The sequence below is a fragment of the Periplaneta americana genome, chromosome 6, assembly GCF_040183065.1.
Source record: "Periplaneta americana isolate PAMFEO1 chromosome 6, P.americana_PAMFEO1_priV1, whole genome shotgun sequence".
NCBI lineage: Eukaryota > Metazoa > Arthropoda > Insecta > Blattodea > Blattidae > Periplaneta > Periplaneta americana.
Window position 1 is genome coordinate 138,892,641 of NC_091122.1, and position 15,258 is coordinate 138,907,898.

The window sequence follows — 15,258 nt, forward strand, 5'->3', positions numbered from 1 at the left end:
TGAATAGCACTCTAATTCTTTTATTGACCCTGGTTATGAATATTCACATTCAGAGTTCCTATGGAAATGATGCAAGTCTGACAGCCAGAGTTGACGGTATCCCAATTTCTTGCGGGATTTCCCAATTTCCTGGTTGGATCCCGATAAAGCGAGTCGGGATTATAAAAATCCTAATTTGAGTTATATTAGCCTAGAACGTAACAAACAAATTAGTCTGTATTTCCTATTATCCCATATTTTTATTTATATTTTGACTCGAATTGTAACATTGTGAACATAGAGGTAACCCGCGGAAATTTAGCAAGTCTATGCGGTAACCCAACTGATTGTCGTAAGGCGACTCTACTCACAAGATAATAGTTCCCCTAGTTTTACCGCATTTTTTATTAATTCGTTTCGGTACCTAGTTGCTGCTCTCGTAATGTGTATTTTAGGTGCGTTTAGTGGCAAAAAAGATAGCGTTTTGATATCGTATTTAACACCAATAACAGACACATACAATTGCTGCGTTTTATAGTTTAGTGAACTACTTTTAAACGTGGATTCATCGTCAGATGTACTGTTGCAGTACCGGTTTCGAAAAAGATAAGTTGTAAAGTTAATTTAGTAGCGAATGGTTAAAACATATTCTTGGTTAAATTAAAAAAACGATTAGCCTATAATATTCACTGTACTGTGTGTCCTTTGTATTTTAGTGTTATCAAGGAGGCGAATATTAGCCCTACATTAAAAGCATGCGAACACTACTTTTAAGAAAACAACTAGGCCTACTTATAAATCTTATGATAAAGTGATGATAAGTTTAATGTCTTAAGTTAGCTTCTGATATCCCGATTTCCCTCGCAGAAAACCCAGCAATTCTGCTGACACCAGAAACACGTTATTAAAGGTATATGGGAAAGAAAGTATTCTTCCTGTGAACAAAAACATTTAGCTTTCGGATACGCAATACAACACATATCCAAATAGTGGTTTCGAAATCCCGCGCGTTTTCTTCCAAACAAATGGCAGCTTTCCGCTGTTTCAATTTGGGAACATATTTCTCGCTTCTCCGCTACGGCGTGGTAGGGGCTCGGTCTCATCTTTCAAAAAAGCAAGTATAGATCCTATATTTAAAATCTCAAATTTAACAGTCGTTTGTAAAAATTATAATGTGGCTCTGTGGAGAACATCCAGAAGTACTAATACATCTGTTGTTTCATTGCTTTAAGTGCACGGAGTGGAAAGCGTCACAAAGACATGGATACCGAACACGAACTACGATAACCCGTCCAACTGGGACCTCGGACGAGTGCCCAGTTACAACGATCGCGTCATATTCCCGAGCGAAATGGAGTCTGCAGTGCAACTTCGAGATGGAGCCACGACTGTGAGAGAGCTGGTGCTGCCATCGAATGGCGAGATCTTGCTACCATTTACAGGAAGTCTAGTTGTGACAGGGAAATCCCGTCCGGAAAGTGAAGGTGAGACTTTCAAATTGCAGCTAAAAACAGACAATTCCGTATCGATCTGCATGTAAGGAAATATAATATTTTACTTTAGTATTATGCTTAGTAATAGAAAATAATATGGTTCTGCAAAAAATCTATTTTAAGATTTTCACGAAAATAAGCGTTTTCAGCAAGTCTATACCGAAAAAAAGGGTTTTTGACGTATCTTCTCTGTGTTCAATTTATCGTAAGTTAATGGACATATTTTATTCATGTTCAGTATCTACCAGTCGCTCCATATTGAAATGGTAGCTTGTTATTACAATCAGTTTTGTTTAAAAAATTCTGCATTACAAATGAATAACACAAAAGTACGATTTACTCAAAATCTTCTGCTGTTTTTTCTTACATTAAACAAAGTGACGCATGTCAAGTAATGAAAAAGTACAATTTTTAAATACTGTTATAAGAGGACTACAGTTTCCTTTGAACGGATTCTACATTCAGCTCTGACAGATTTACTGATAATATACAGTATGATTCATTTCAGTCTTTAATTTCATAAGGCAATTAGCTCTCGTGCATACTAATTCATTAGATCCAGAATTGATTTCTAGATGGAAGATTTACATTTATTCCCATATATCCAAACATTTACTTACAATTTCCTTGATATCAGCTATTTTACATAATGAAAGTAATTTATATAATGAACAAGTATATAGATCTAAACTATGCAATTTACATTTCAAAGATTATTTTTAGAACCACTGCGTTTTGAAATTTCGAAGGAGCTATAACGAATATAGTAGGTCCTAATTTTTTTCGTGGTATAAAAGCCCAAGTCTCTTACTGAAAGAAGTGAGGTGCGATTCCCAACAGATATAGTACAGTAAAACCTCGTTAATTCGGACCCCGATAAGTTGGACTTCGCTTAATCCGGACAGGCAAAAAAACTATGAGTTTGGAAAAATTAAATAACCTTGTTTTAAGATTTACTTTTATACATTAGAACTATGGAATTACAATATTAAGAAAATCCATCAAATTTGCAGCATTAAAGTAATTAATTAAAATCATCACTTATGTACTGCATTATATGTATTGCTTTACATTTTATTGTACTGTATAGTGTATTTTTAGAACTATGCCCTTTAATAAACATGTTTTGTTGCTATAAACAGATTTTTAATGAACTTTATACTGTTCTTTTAGGTTACTTACTTACTTATTTACAAATGGCTTTCAAGGAACCCGAAGGTTCATTGCCGCCCTCACATAACCCCGCCATCTGTCCCTATCCTGTGCAAGATTAATCCAGTCTCTATCATCATATCCCACCTCCCTCAAATCCATTTTAATATTATCCTCCCATCTACGTCTCGGCCTCCCTAAAGGTCTTTTTCCCTCCGGTCTCCCAATATGCATTTCTGGATTCGCCCATACGTGCTACATGCCCTGCCCATCTCAAACGTCTGGATTTAATGTTCCTAATTATGTCAGGTGAAGAATACAATGCGTGCAATTCTGTGTTCTGTAACTTTCTCCATTCTCCTGTAAGTTCATCCCGCTTAGCTCCAAATATTTTCCTAAGCACCTTATTCTCAAACACCCTTAACCTATGTTCCTCTCTCAAAGTGAGAGTCCAAGTTTCACAACCATACAGAACAACCGGTAATATAACTGTTTTATAAATTCTAACTTTCAGATTTTTTGACAGCAGACTAGATGATAAAAGCTTCTCAACCGAATAGTAACACGCATATCCCATATTTATTCTGCGTTTAATTTCCTCCCGAGTGTCATTTAGGTTATTTCAGTTAATCCGGACTTTCGTTAAACCGGTCATCTGATCTCCCAATTAGTCCAGATTAACGAGGTTTTACTGTAGTGATAGTTATATACAAAACAGAGGTATGGCTGGTTATCTCTATTTATCTTATACGTAATATTAATGCTTTACGCTTTATCCGTTGAATATATCTTGGCAGTAGCAATATAACACGTAATAAAACACCTATTACCTTCTAGTTAATCTATTTAAAGGGCGGCCAAAACTGCCATCAGCCCAGAGTCCTACTGGAAATGCATCCCGCAGATATAACGTTCGAGCGTGACACAGACAGCAAGAGGTGTACCACTAGTTTGAAGTGGACACATATGACTGTTCAAAATTAATTTATTTATTCACAAAACTACATTATTATTTTTTAGAATTATAGTAGTTTAGAGAGAAACATTTGCAAGTAACACATACTACTTTATGTTTCACAAATTTCAATGTCTCTGCTAATGTACTGTACTATACATTAAAGCCCGGTTTCTTCAACTTTTGTCAAATTATAACAGTGTGTTATTCCATTTTAACTGTAAACTTAACAGTTGAAGCATTTCTTCAACTTCTTTCAGTACTAACAGGCTGTTAAAACCCATGTTAATTTAACTGCCCAATTTCACGGAGTTAAATCATTTAACTCTCTGTTATCATAGAAGTATTCAATATGGCTGGTGCATTAGATGCTGAACTTTCATATCTTGATTATTTAGAAAATGATATCCAACAATAAATTCCACAATTTGGAACATCTGGCCGATGACCACTAGGATCCAGAATACAAAGCAGAGGTTAAATGAAAAATACAATATGATTGTGGAGAGATTACGGAACAATGATCAATTTAAAAATAAAGTACAATTTGATTTCGGAGAAACATGAGATGAAAATACATTGAAGAGTAATGAAATGCAGTGGAAAAAAAATTACATAGTATTATTATACAAGTGATTGTTTAAAATGGATAATGAATCTCTCAATACCATTAGACAAATTTTGTTAATGTTCTCATTAGAAAATTTAAGAGAAAGGACAATGGTTTTGGTTAACTTAAATGAAGTTCCCCTAGCGCCAAAAAGAAGTCCTTTCACTTCCCATGTATTAATATTCACATAAACAGAGCGGATGATTTCAGTGATTTGACAGAAGAGAAGTTCATACAAAGGTATAGGCTATTTTCTGCCAAGCTTCACTTTTCGCTTTCAACGTAGATACGTTTGTTTGTTTATTCTCATTAAATGGTTTATACTCCGAAATTATCTCCAGCAGGAGGATTCTCTCGAACGAAGAGAAATTGATCCCACGATATTTTTCGTTCCAGTGTTTTCCATTTCATAACAGCAATACCAATACGCCGCTCCATATGACTGTGATACAGACGACGGAAAGCAGCAAGAATTAAATCTGAGAGAATAGAAAGACTTCTACCCTCTCTGAAACATACAACGAAAACAAGTGAGAATCGCAACTGTCAGAGTTTAGAAAACAGAATTGAGCTTATACTTGCTTATAAATTATGGTTAAACTCTAGAATCTCTGGTCCTAACAAAGATTTAACAAACAGAATGTTAAAATATGAAATATAAAGTTGAAGAAACGCAATATATTTAACAGCAATTTATACTTTCAACTTACAGTTAATTAACGCTATGTTAGGTGCATTTTAACAAAGGTTGAGGAAATCGGGCCTTATAAATATTTATTTAACACAGAAGTTCCTCGTCAAATGCAACTAGCTTCTTGACTCATCATTGCACATATTTTAAGGTTCCTCTTCCTCATGTATTGTTTGCATTACTATGGAATGAAGTCTGGGGTCATATCACATGCATCACATACAGCCAATCGCAGCTGGTCACACAAGTGTCTGTCTGACAGACGGGTTCTACATTTGGATTTTAAAATTTTCATTTGTGAGAACAGTTGCTCACATACATTGGTTGTACCAAAAATAGCTTCCATGGAGCAGACAAAATTTCTAATTTTTCCATATTTTGCACCACACAATACTTTGTAAGGTTCAGAGAGGTTACAGTTTTTTATACCGTTGTTTCATTGAAATGTCTTCTTGTAATTCAATGAGTTCCTCAAGAATATCTATTCTTGCTTTTCTGACGTCTACGGAGAATGGATCAGGTACACAGAGATATGGTTTTCTAAAAGTCTCAAATCTGCAAATCGATTCTCTGTAATTCGACTTTCAAATTTTTCAAAATTTCACTGTAGCTATAGACAGACAGACCTCGGTTGTGTACGTTCAAATAAGCGGCTTGGTCGCACGCGAAGGGAATGTAATCGTGAAGCATGGTGTAACCGAGAATCCTACTTCAGACGCCTTTGATCTATTTCGTTAGAATATGTGATTTTAATCTAACAGAAAGAAAATGGCTTAATAATGGTAGAGGAAACAGAAACGTTTCGAGAAATTCTGTTTCAAATCCGTCTTAATATTTCACAAACATTTCGCTTGGTCTTGCCGAAATTCGAATCGGTATCCAGCAGTAGTAGTAGTAGTAGTAGTAGTAGTAGTAGTAGTAGTAGTAGTAGTAGTAGTAGTAGTAGTAGTAGTACTTTACTTGACTTTAGAGGTCATTAATCGTCGAAATTCAATGTGGACAAGAAATGGTCGATAAATTTTGCCCGGAGCCTTCTACCAGAGAGAGGGTTCCAATACATGCGCTAAATCTACGACAATGAAATCACTTCTTTACTTCCCTCCCGAAGGAATCACTACGGTGATTGAGTGGTCAGACCTCTGACTTGTCACGCAAGAGGCCCGAGTTCGAGTCCCGGTCAGGTCTGGGATTTTTCACGAGGGAGGGTTGCCTGCTCGACACCTGGGTACGAAGCGAACCTTAGTGTTGTCAGCCGGTGTGGGTTTGGGAATGCGCCTAGCTTAAGGGTTAGTGCAATAGACCTTAACAAGTCGCAGAGCTGGGACATAATGCCCCCTCCCGTAAATTCAATTCAATTCCCTCCCGAAGGAAAAAAAAATGTCAAATATTTTATGCCCTTTTAAATCCGTCTTTCTCTGCCGGGTTTGAACCAGCGATTCTCGGATCCAATGGTCAACACGATAATCGCTAGACCGTCGAGGATGACTCGGACCTATATCTTTGGAGTATAAACTCGAGAACTTTAGGCTTATAGTTTAGTCAACTGTCCATCGTCAGTATTGTGGACAGTGTTTAAATACTTATCCTGTAGCGGTATCTAAACTGTACAAGTATGTTGTAAGGATTTACAAAATTATCATTGAATAAACACGAAAAGAGTATCATGTGTAGGCAGAAATCTCTGCCAGGCGTTGCGTGTCTGAACCATTTTATATTTTAATCCTGGTCAACCTACGAAGCCAATAGATCCGTGGTCGATGATTTTATGGGCAAGTGGAGACGAGGAGAGATAGCCCTCGGGGTTGTGTGTTTGGTGATTGGTTCGGTGCACGATACACATCAGGTGTGGCCGAAAGCGTTCAGTTGTGATTTCCTAAAATACGGCAAGCGACTATTTTAGAACACCATTTGGTGTACCGTTATTTTATTCCAGACATTTGGTCAGACTGCACGGCGAGATCAAGAAGCCCCTGTGGAATAAGTTACGGTACCACTGCGGTTCTTCAACCCCTTTTGTGAGAAAGCCGCGGTCACGAAATGATAACGAAAGTCGAGGTTTCTCAAAATTTTCAAACCAACAATATTTTACGGCGAATTTTTCGAATTTGATAAACTTTTAAACTGGAACAACTAGTGACATGCATTCTGAAGTTGAGTGACTAAAGTTAACCACACTGTAACTAGCGGTATCCGAAGTGTCCCAAGTAGGACTTTGAAATCGGTGTCGAAAGAAATCCTGGCTGGAGTTAGAATTATAAAAAATTCTCCTACTCAAAATTACGGCCTCAAAATAATGCCACTTAAGAAGATATTAAAAAAAAACACTTCCTACCATGCGATCTGCCGAAACTCTGGCAAATGCGCATATTTAATGACGCGTTGAGCCACATGGTACTCGAACAATGCTTTCCAAGTTTAACTTCGAACATTTAAGAGTTGGTTTCTGCGTAGACAACAATTTTATTGGACTTTAAGTAACCTGGTTATTCAAGTAGTAATGATGTAGCAACAATCATTATTAATACATAATGAGCATGTGATTGGTTCTCAGTCAATAAATTAGTAGACCTATTAAATTGTAACAAAACTAACATAATCAAATTTAAATCCTATCCAAATTCAACTTCGCAATTTTCAAGCGCAATAATTAACAACAGGTACCTAATAGAGACAACAACAACAACCAAATTTCTTAGCTTACAAACCAATTATATGTTATATGGGAAAAATCATATTAAAGAAATTAACACCAAACTAAATTCAGCACGTTTTGCTATTAGATCTATGCAAGAGATAGTAAATACAAATACTGTCATTTCCCATAACTATGGTCCTGGAACACAACTATGGTCCACGATACAACTATTCAAATAACATTGTAGAAGTAACATAGACCGTTTATACATAGCTGCAGTGACTTGACTTCAAACTATAGCACACCAAAAATATAGACAAACGAGGTACGACGTTATGGAGTACAAAATTTGAATGGACCATAGTTATGGGAAATGATGGTATCTTAAAAACAATATACTTTACATACTTACACTCGGTAATGAGTTTTATAATAATATTCTGGGGAAATTCTACAGAGAGTAACAGTATATTCCTACTCCAAGAAAGAGTAATTAGAATAATAGTAGGTGTCAAATCTAGGGAATCGTGTAGGAACATTTAAAAAAAAACTACAAATTAATAATGCCCATGGCTTATCAGTATATTTTTTCATTAATAAATTTTCTCGTATGTAATCGTGAAAACTTTTTTTAACTAATTCAACAATTCATAGCATAAATACTCGTCAAAAATAACTTTCCTACTCCATCGGCAAGTCTATCGTACTGTCAAAAAAAAAGTGCGTTATATGGCATTGCAAATTTTTAATCGCCTTCCTAAGGATATAAAAATGAAACTCGAAACGTAAGATTATTTAGGGTTGAATTTAAAAAGTACCTAATTTCTTATGCCTTCTATTCGGTAGGCGAATTTATGACATTCAACACGGCATGAATATTTCTGACTTGTATTAAGTATCAATATTAACTCCTTGTGTTGTACTAGTATATTGTAAAACTCTTCTGTATATATTTCAACTAGATTGTGACTATAATTAAGACTTTGTAGTACTATTAAGATTTTTTTGGCATGTTCCATATTCTAGTTGTGAAGCGATGTACAAATACCATGGAATGTAAACAAACACAAGTACAACATAACAACAGATTGGAGTATGGTTATTCGAATACATGCGCCGAGTAATACATATTTGTTTATGTTAAGAGCTGGTCTTATGTTGGATAGACTGCAGTTGAGTCCAATCTTTTAGAAAATGACTAAACTTAAGTGTCTCAATGTTGCCTAACTTTATTTGTTATGAGTAACTTTAGTAATTATTTGGCCCATACGGTAACTATACTGATGGCTTACCATAAATGCGACGAGTAATACATATTTGTTTATGTCAAGACCTGGTCTTACGTTGGATGTACTGTAGTTGCGTCCAATCTTTCAGAAAATGACTAAACTTGAGTGTCTCAATGTTGCCTAACTTTATCTGTTATGGGTAACTTTAGTAATTTTTTGGTCCATTCGGTAACTATACTGATGGATTACCACAAATGTGCCGAGTAATACATATTTGTTCATGTTAAGAGCTGGTCTTACGTTGGATAGACTGTAGTTACGTCCAATCTTTTAGAAAATGACTAAACTTAAGTATCTTAATGTTGCCTAACTTTATTTGTTATGAGTAACTTTAGTAATGTTTTGGCCCATTCGGTAACTATACTGATGTCTTACCATAAATGGAACGTGGGTTTTCTAGAGTAAAGCTGGAGCCTCAAGACTTGCGAGTAGGGGAGAAGTGGGTACAGTAAGACAGGGAGAACAGTGAGACATTTTTTATTAGGTGATAAATTTTGATGTTGAGATGTTGGTAACAGTGGAGTTGTATGTTGCATGAGTAAAGTAACAGTATTTTCATACTAGATTTGATTCTAGTTATAAAGGTGAGTGGTGAAAAAATAATTCGTAATTTTTCACTCTAGAAGTAAAATTTTGGTTTGTGTTTAATGAAGGTTATATTGGATATACGAATGAGATATAAATAGGAATGTTTTGTTACCTAATACTATGGTATTTGAGATTATGTTTGGCAAAGTTTCGTCTTTCTTGTTTTAATTTTGAAGTGATGGCGTCATTTATAATTGAATTATGCGTAAACTATGAGACATGCCATTGAAAGGTGCACTGAGACGTCTCACTGTTCCCATGTACCAATGATTTTCAAAAACAAAGTGTAATTATATTACATTTACCAGTAACTAACATTAAAAATGAACATACTAGTAACCAATTTAGGAACTGTAGCTTAAAATAATAGCTACATTACATTTTAATGGTTTCATAAATAAAAAAATTATTCACAAAATTTAAGAAAATGTTAAAAAATAATAAAGAATTACATTAAATTCTTATAATTATAAGCTTTGTTGTCATCAAAAATTCATTTCATTTTTTCGCAAAAGTTTGAAATGTCATGGAAAATTCACTTTTCCAAATGTTCCAGATGTTTCAATGGTTTCGAAGTCAGACATCAAAATGTTTCTAAATAAGCCTACAGAACATGTCAAAATAAAGAGACAGCACGTTTTTGTTTTCTTTTGAAATAAATGTAAATCATTTCAATGTCCGTTAATAGACACTGTGGTGTCTCACAGTACCCTCCTGAATGGGAACAGTGAGACATTTGTATTTTTTTTGACAAACACGTATTTTATATTATGTCCTTCATCTATTAACATTTTTGTTTATGTATTATTATACTCCATGTTGTAATGTCTATTTCTATTGCACTTGATTTTAAAAATACTTGAATTATCACTTGCATACATATGTCTTAATATTTTGTGTCTCACTGTACCCACTACTCCCCTACAGACGAATAAATGAAAATGTTATGCTCTATAATAGTCCCTTTAAAAGACTAGATGCTTCGATCCCGCCTCGTTCTCCGTATTGTAGCAATTTCGATGCAATATTGCACATTCATAAGTATCGATGCTGTACTCTCTGGTCGTATGGTCAGTACAGCACAGTATGACAGCATAGGACGCACACAAGAGGGGACACAATAAATGCAAAATTCTTACTTGAGGAAGATACATTTTCACTGTACCGTTAGGAATCGAACGAAGTCGATGGATTTGCGGTCGGTTACGCTATCTCTTGAACCACAGACGAGAAGATAAATATTCAAACGCATATTCTAATTTTAAAATTGTACTGAAAGCTGAAAATGTAAAACGACTTGGGATCGGGGGCAGGGGTACCAAGGCCGCACCCTTGGATCACGCAGGATGTCTGACAGCCGTCTGCTGGTGTTGCAGACGTGGTGTTCACACGAAGTTGGGCCGCAGCTTGGCTGGACCCCGACAACTGGCTCACGGAGGGGCGGCGTGCATCCCGAGCCGTACCCCACTTGGAGCGCATCCCCTGCACGCACGATCGCATCCTCTTCCCGGAGGGCAGTAGCTTCCGGGTGCGTCTACCGGAAGTGGTCGTCACCGTGGGCACAATCTCCCTGTTGGGACAGGTACCGCCACACCCTGATCCATCATGCACATGCAATTACAGTAACACCAAGGCCGAGGGAAAGTTGACACTGAAGGCTATGGATTTAGAATTTTGGATCGCCTGTGGGCCCATAACCATATGCGCTACGCTACTAACAGAGGCGGCTCGTCATCTGTAATCCGACTTTACTCGATATCCATTACTACTTAGTAAAACAGCTATACTAAAAAAAATAAAGAACAAAGGGGCGAGGCGTAATTACTTGGTTAAAATAAGGGATGAAGAAATAAGTTGTAACAAAAATCATAAATTTTAGTAATAATAATAATAATAATAATAATAATAATAATAATAACAACAACAATAATAATTTATTTATTTACTAATATTTATTGTGCTGTACAACAGCCTAGGGCCAATAACAGTTCAGCACAAGATAAAAGTTAGCACGAGATTTACAGTGTACAAGGAATAACAAAAGTGCATACAAATAATTATTAAAATTACAGACAAATAAAATAAACAGTAATGACAAAATGAAAGATACCAAAATACAAATAATACATACAAATAATCATTAAAATTAGTACAGTGAGATAATTAAACTAATGGCAATTAAATAAAATGAATTACAAATGAATTAATGAAATCATATAAATGAAGACTGGAATCATATAAGTAGTATTGTAAAGATATGCAAATGACGAGAATAGTATGATACATATCTCAACAAATAGCATAAATTAATAACTGACATAAAACTAAAAAAGTATATGCTACACATTAAATGGATCCAAGTTCAATCCATGCAAATTAGCATATTTAATACATCTGCAGACCGGAGAGAGAGAGTTAGAATTCCTATTATAAAACATTTTATGAAATCTTAAACCCTTAGCAGGAATACGAAGACTGATATTGCTTATGAATGATTCACAATCAATATCTCCCTTAATGATTTTACAAAAAAATAAATAATCAAGATCTTGACGTCTGGTAAATAAACTACCGCAATTGAAATATTTGCAATTAATATCATATTTATAATCAGAATTTGGTAAAAATCTATAAGAACACAAGGAAATAAATTTTCTTTGAATATTCTCCAATTTAGCCGAGTCAGTGGAAGTAATGGAGTTCCATACAACAGTTGCATATTCAAGCTTGGATCTAACCAATGTATAGTATAAAATTAATAAACACATAGGAGCAGAAAAAGAATAAGTTATAGATCTAATTAGGCCAAGCATAATAATAATAATGATAATAATAATAATAATAATAATAATAACAATAATAATAATACCATCGTTCCTTTACACAAACTAAGCCTATTTGGATTTTAATTTGCTGTTAAGCATATAATGTAGATTTGTATAGTTAAAATAAATTGAAATTTCTTTCAAATGTCATTAATTTTACGCAACTGTTTTATTTTTAGAGATAATCTCTACTGGATTTAATGAACAGAATATATTCATTTTGGCTCAAATTTGTTGATTTCTTTAGGAACCCATAAGCAAACAATAAATACATAAAAAAGCAAAAATAAGATAAATGAACACGTAAATAAAAGTATAATTATCAGTTTTAATATTGTTCCGCATGTAATAAAATGGCACTTTTCTTGTAAAATTTTGGAAGAAATTAATACTCGTATTATGTACGAAATCATATTGTAATTTGTCACGGATAGGAATTTGAAACGAACAGCGGCCTCAATTCTTCACAAGAAACGGAATCTATACGTTTCAGAGGAAATTACTTTCTTTCAATCTTGGTAAGAGAAGCCATTAAGAAATCCTGTCGAAAGCAGACAAATTATTATGTCCAGAGAATTCATTGTTGTATAAAGAACTGACATTTAAAACTGTGACACTTCAGACAAAATTGTTAGAACTTGAAAAGATCTACATAAACCACAAGAACGTAAGTTAACTGTCTAGTATATAAGAGGAAGAAATGTTGAACATCATATCTCAGGCTGAGTTCAAAAAATACCTTCGAACCATCTACGTGTATTCTTCTATATGTAACGACGTTATCATTGTATACAAACTATGCCAAGTATTGAGGCAAAAATTGTTAGGGCTAAAATATTGTGAATACAATAAGTGTAAAGAGTGTGCTATAGAATATTGTGATGCGAAATACCCTACTTTGACGATACACAGTGTTCTATCTTTGTTATCAATTGATATTAAATTTATATTAAATATTAATTAAAGTTATCTATTTGTCTACATTTCAATGATTATCTAATTTTATAATTCGCTTTTGGAATTTATATTAGTATTTCCAAATTATCACCTGAGGAAAGAGATCTTTGGGGAGGTCGAGACGTGGATTGGAGGATAATATTAAAATGAATTTGAGGGAGGTGGAATACGATGCTAAGGACTGGATTAATCTTGTTCGCGATAGGGACTGATGGCGGGGTTATGTGTGGGCAGCAATGAATCTACGGGTTCTTTAAAACCATTTGTAAGTAAATAGATATTTCCAGTTATTTTTATTTGAACTGATATTCAATTCTCAAGAGAACTTTGTTAATTTATCATAATATCCTTTCAAAGGTCATCATCACTAGACCACGGAACTTCATGCACTTGCATGTTTTTATCGATTTGGTATATTGAAAAAGTGAAAATAAATCTTTGCCGATCATGTTTTTACGTTTGAATGAAGCCAACTTTATTTTGCACAAATGTATATTTCAAGGGTTTTCCTTTTTAAATGCATATATATATAATAATAATAATAATAATAATAATAATAATAATAATAATAATAATAATAATAATAATATTTATTAATACTATACACTTGAGCTACATTAGGCATTGCAGCCCGAAAGAGCAGAAGCTCGTGCTCGGGCGCAGTTCAGATCAGTTATACAAAATATATCACAAAATTACGAGAGTTCATTGAGCACAATCACATTAATAAATGGTAAAATACATACAGCATGTAATAACAGGGTCTATATACAAATAGAAAATACAGAAGTACATGAATATTAGAGTAACAATTTTAACTCAATTAGCTTAAACAATTAAATAATTAATCTGATTTGTTTCTTAAATCTATGTGTGTTAAGTGTACTTAGCTCAGGGTAAGCTCTAATTAATGTATTATATATTTTGGGTCCAAAATTTCTGCTGTGTTTTAATCCAGCAGTTGTGTGGCATTTGGGAGTATTTAGAAAGAAACTGTAGTTTTGTCTCGTCTGGTATTCATGAGGATCATATTTAAATTTATTGTGGTTTTTATGGAAGTAAATCAGCAATTTTTGTTTATAAATTTGTTCTAGATTTGATACGCCAAATTCCTGAAAAATTAATTTTGTTGGGTAATCAAAAGGTTTATATAGACAAATTTTGATAATTCTTTTTTGGACGGAGAGTCGATTTTGCCATTCCTCCCCAACCTAAAATACCATACTGAATTATTGATTGAAACAGAGCTAAGTACACAGTACGCAGAACATAAACAGGTAAATAAGAGTGTAGAATGGAAAATTTGTGGATTGTTTTACGCAATCTGTTACACAGAAAGGAGATATGCTTGTCCCATTTTAAATGTTGGTCAATAATAATGCCTAAATATTTAACTTGTGAGGATATACTCAAAGCGTTACATGAGCAAGTAGGTAGGTTACAATCATGTATAGTTATACTTATATTATTATTTATTTCTAGTTGCTCAAGGCCATGTGATGTTAATGAAAATGGGATTAATTTTGTTTTAGAAACGTTCAAAGAAAGTAAGTGAGCATCCAGCCATTCTTTAATAATATTAATACCACTGTCAGAATTTTGATAAGTTTCATTCCAACTCGAACCGCTAAATATAACCACAGTATCATCAGCATAAGAATACAGAGTACCAGAATATTTCTCAATGTCAATTTTAAGTAAATCGTTGATATATATTAAAAACAAAAAAAGGACCTAAAATCGTCCCCTGAGGTACACCTATATCAATGTTACATGATTTACTAAGGTGATCATTTATTTTAGTTGCTTGAGTTCTGTTACTTAAGTAAGATTTAAATAATTTTAAAACAATTCCATTAATTCCTAATCTATCCATTTTATTCAGAAGTATACTGTGATTGACCGTATCGAAAGCTTTTTGTAAGTCTAGAAAAATTCCTAGACATTTATTTCCTACATCTAATTCTTGAATTATTTTTGAGGTAACTGCCATAATAGCATCATCAGTGCACAAATTTTTTCTGAAACCAAATTGATTATCATTTAATAGTTTATTTTTTTCTAAAAATGTTATTAACCGTGTT

The 15,258-nt window shown here is 34.0% G+C and overlaps 1 protein-coding gene across 1 annotated transcript in view; it reads left to right on the forward strand.

The window, feature by feature from the left end:
- Amnionless (amnion associated transmembrane protein) overlaps positions 1 to 15,258 on the forward strand; it is a 38,904-nt gene that overhangs the window by 4,989 nt on the left and 18,657 nt on the right. The window contains exons 2-3 of the mRNA XM_069829075.1: positions 1,212 to 1,463; positions 10,769 to 10,974. Coding sequence (XP_069685176.1) covers positions 1,212 to 1,463; positions 10,769 to 10,974 — 458 coding nt within the window. The remainder of the gene's footprint in view (positions 1 to 1,211; positions 1,464 to 10,768; positions 10,975 to 15,258) is intronic.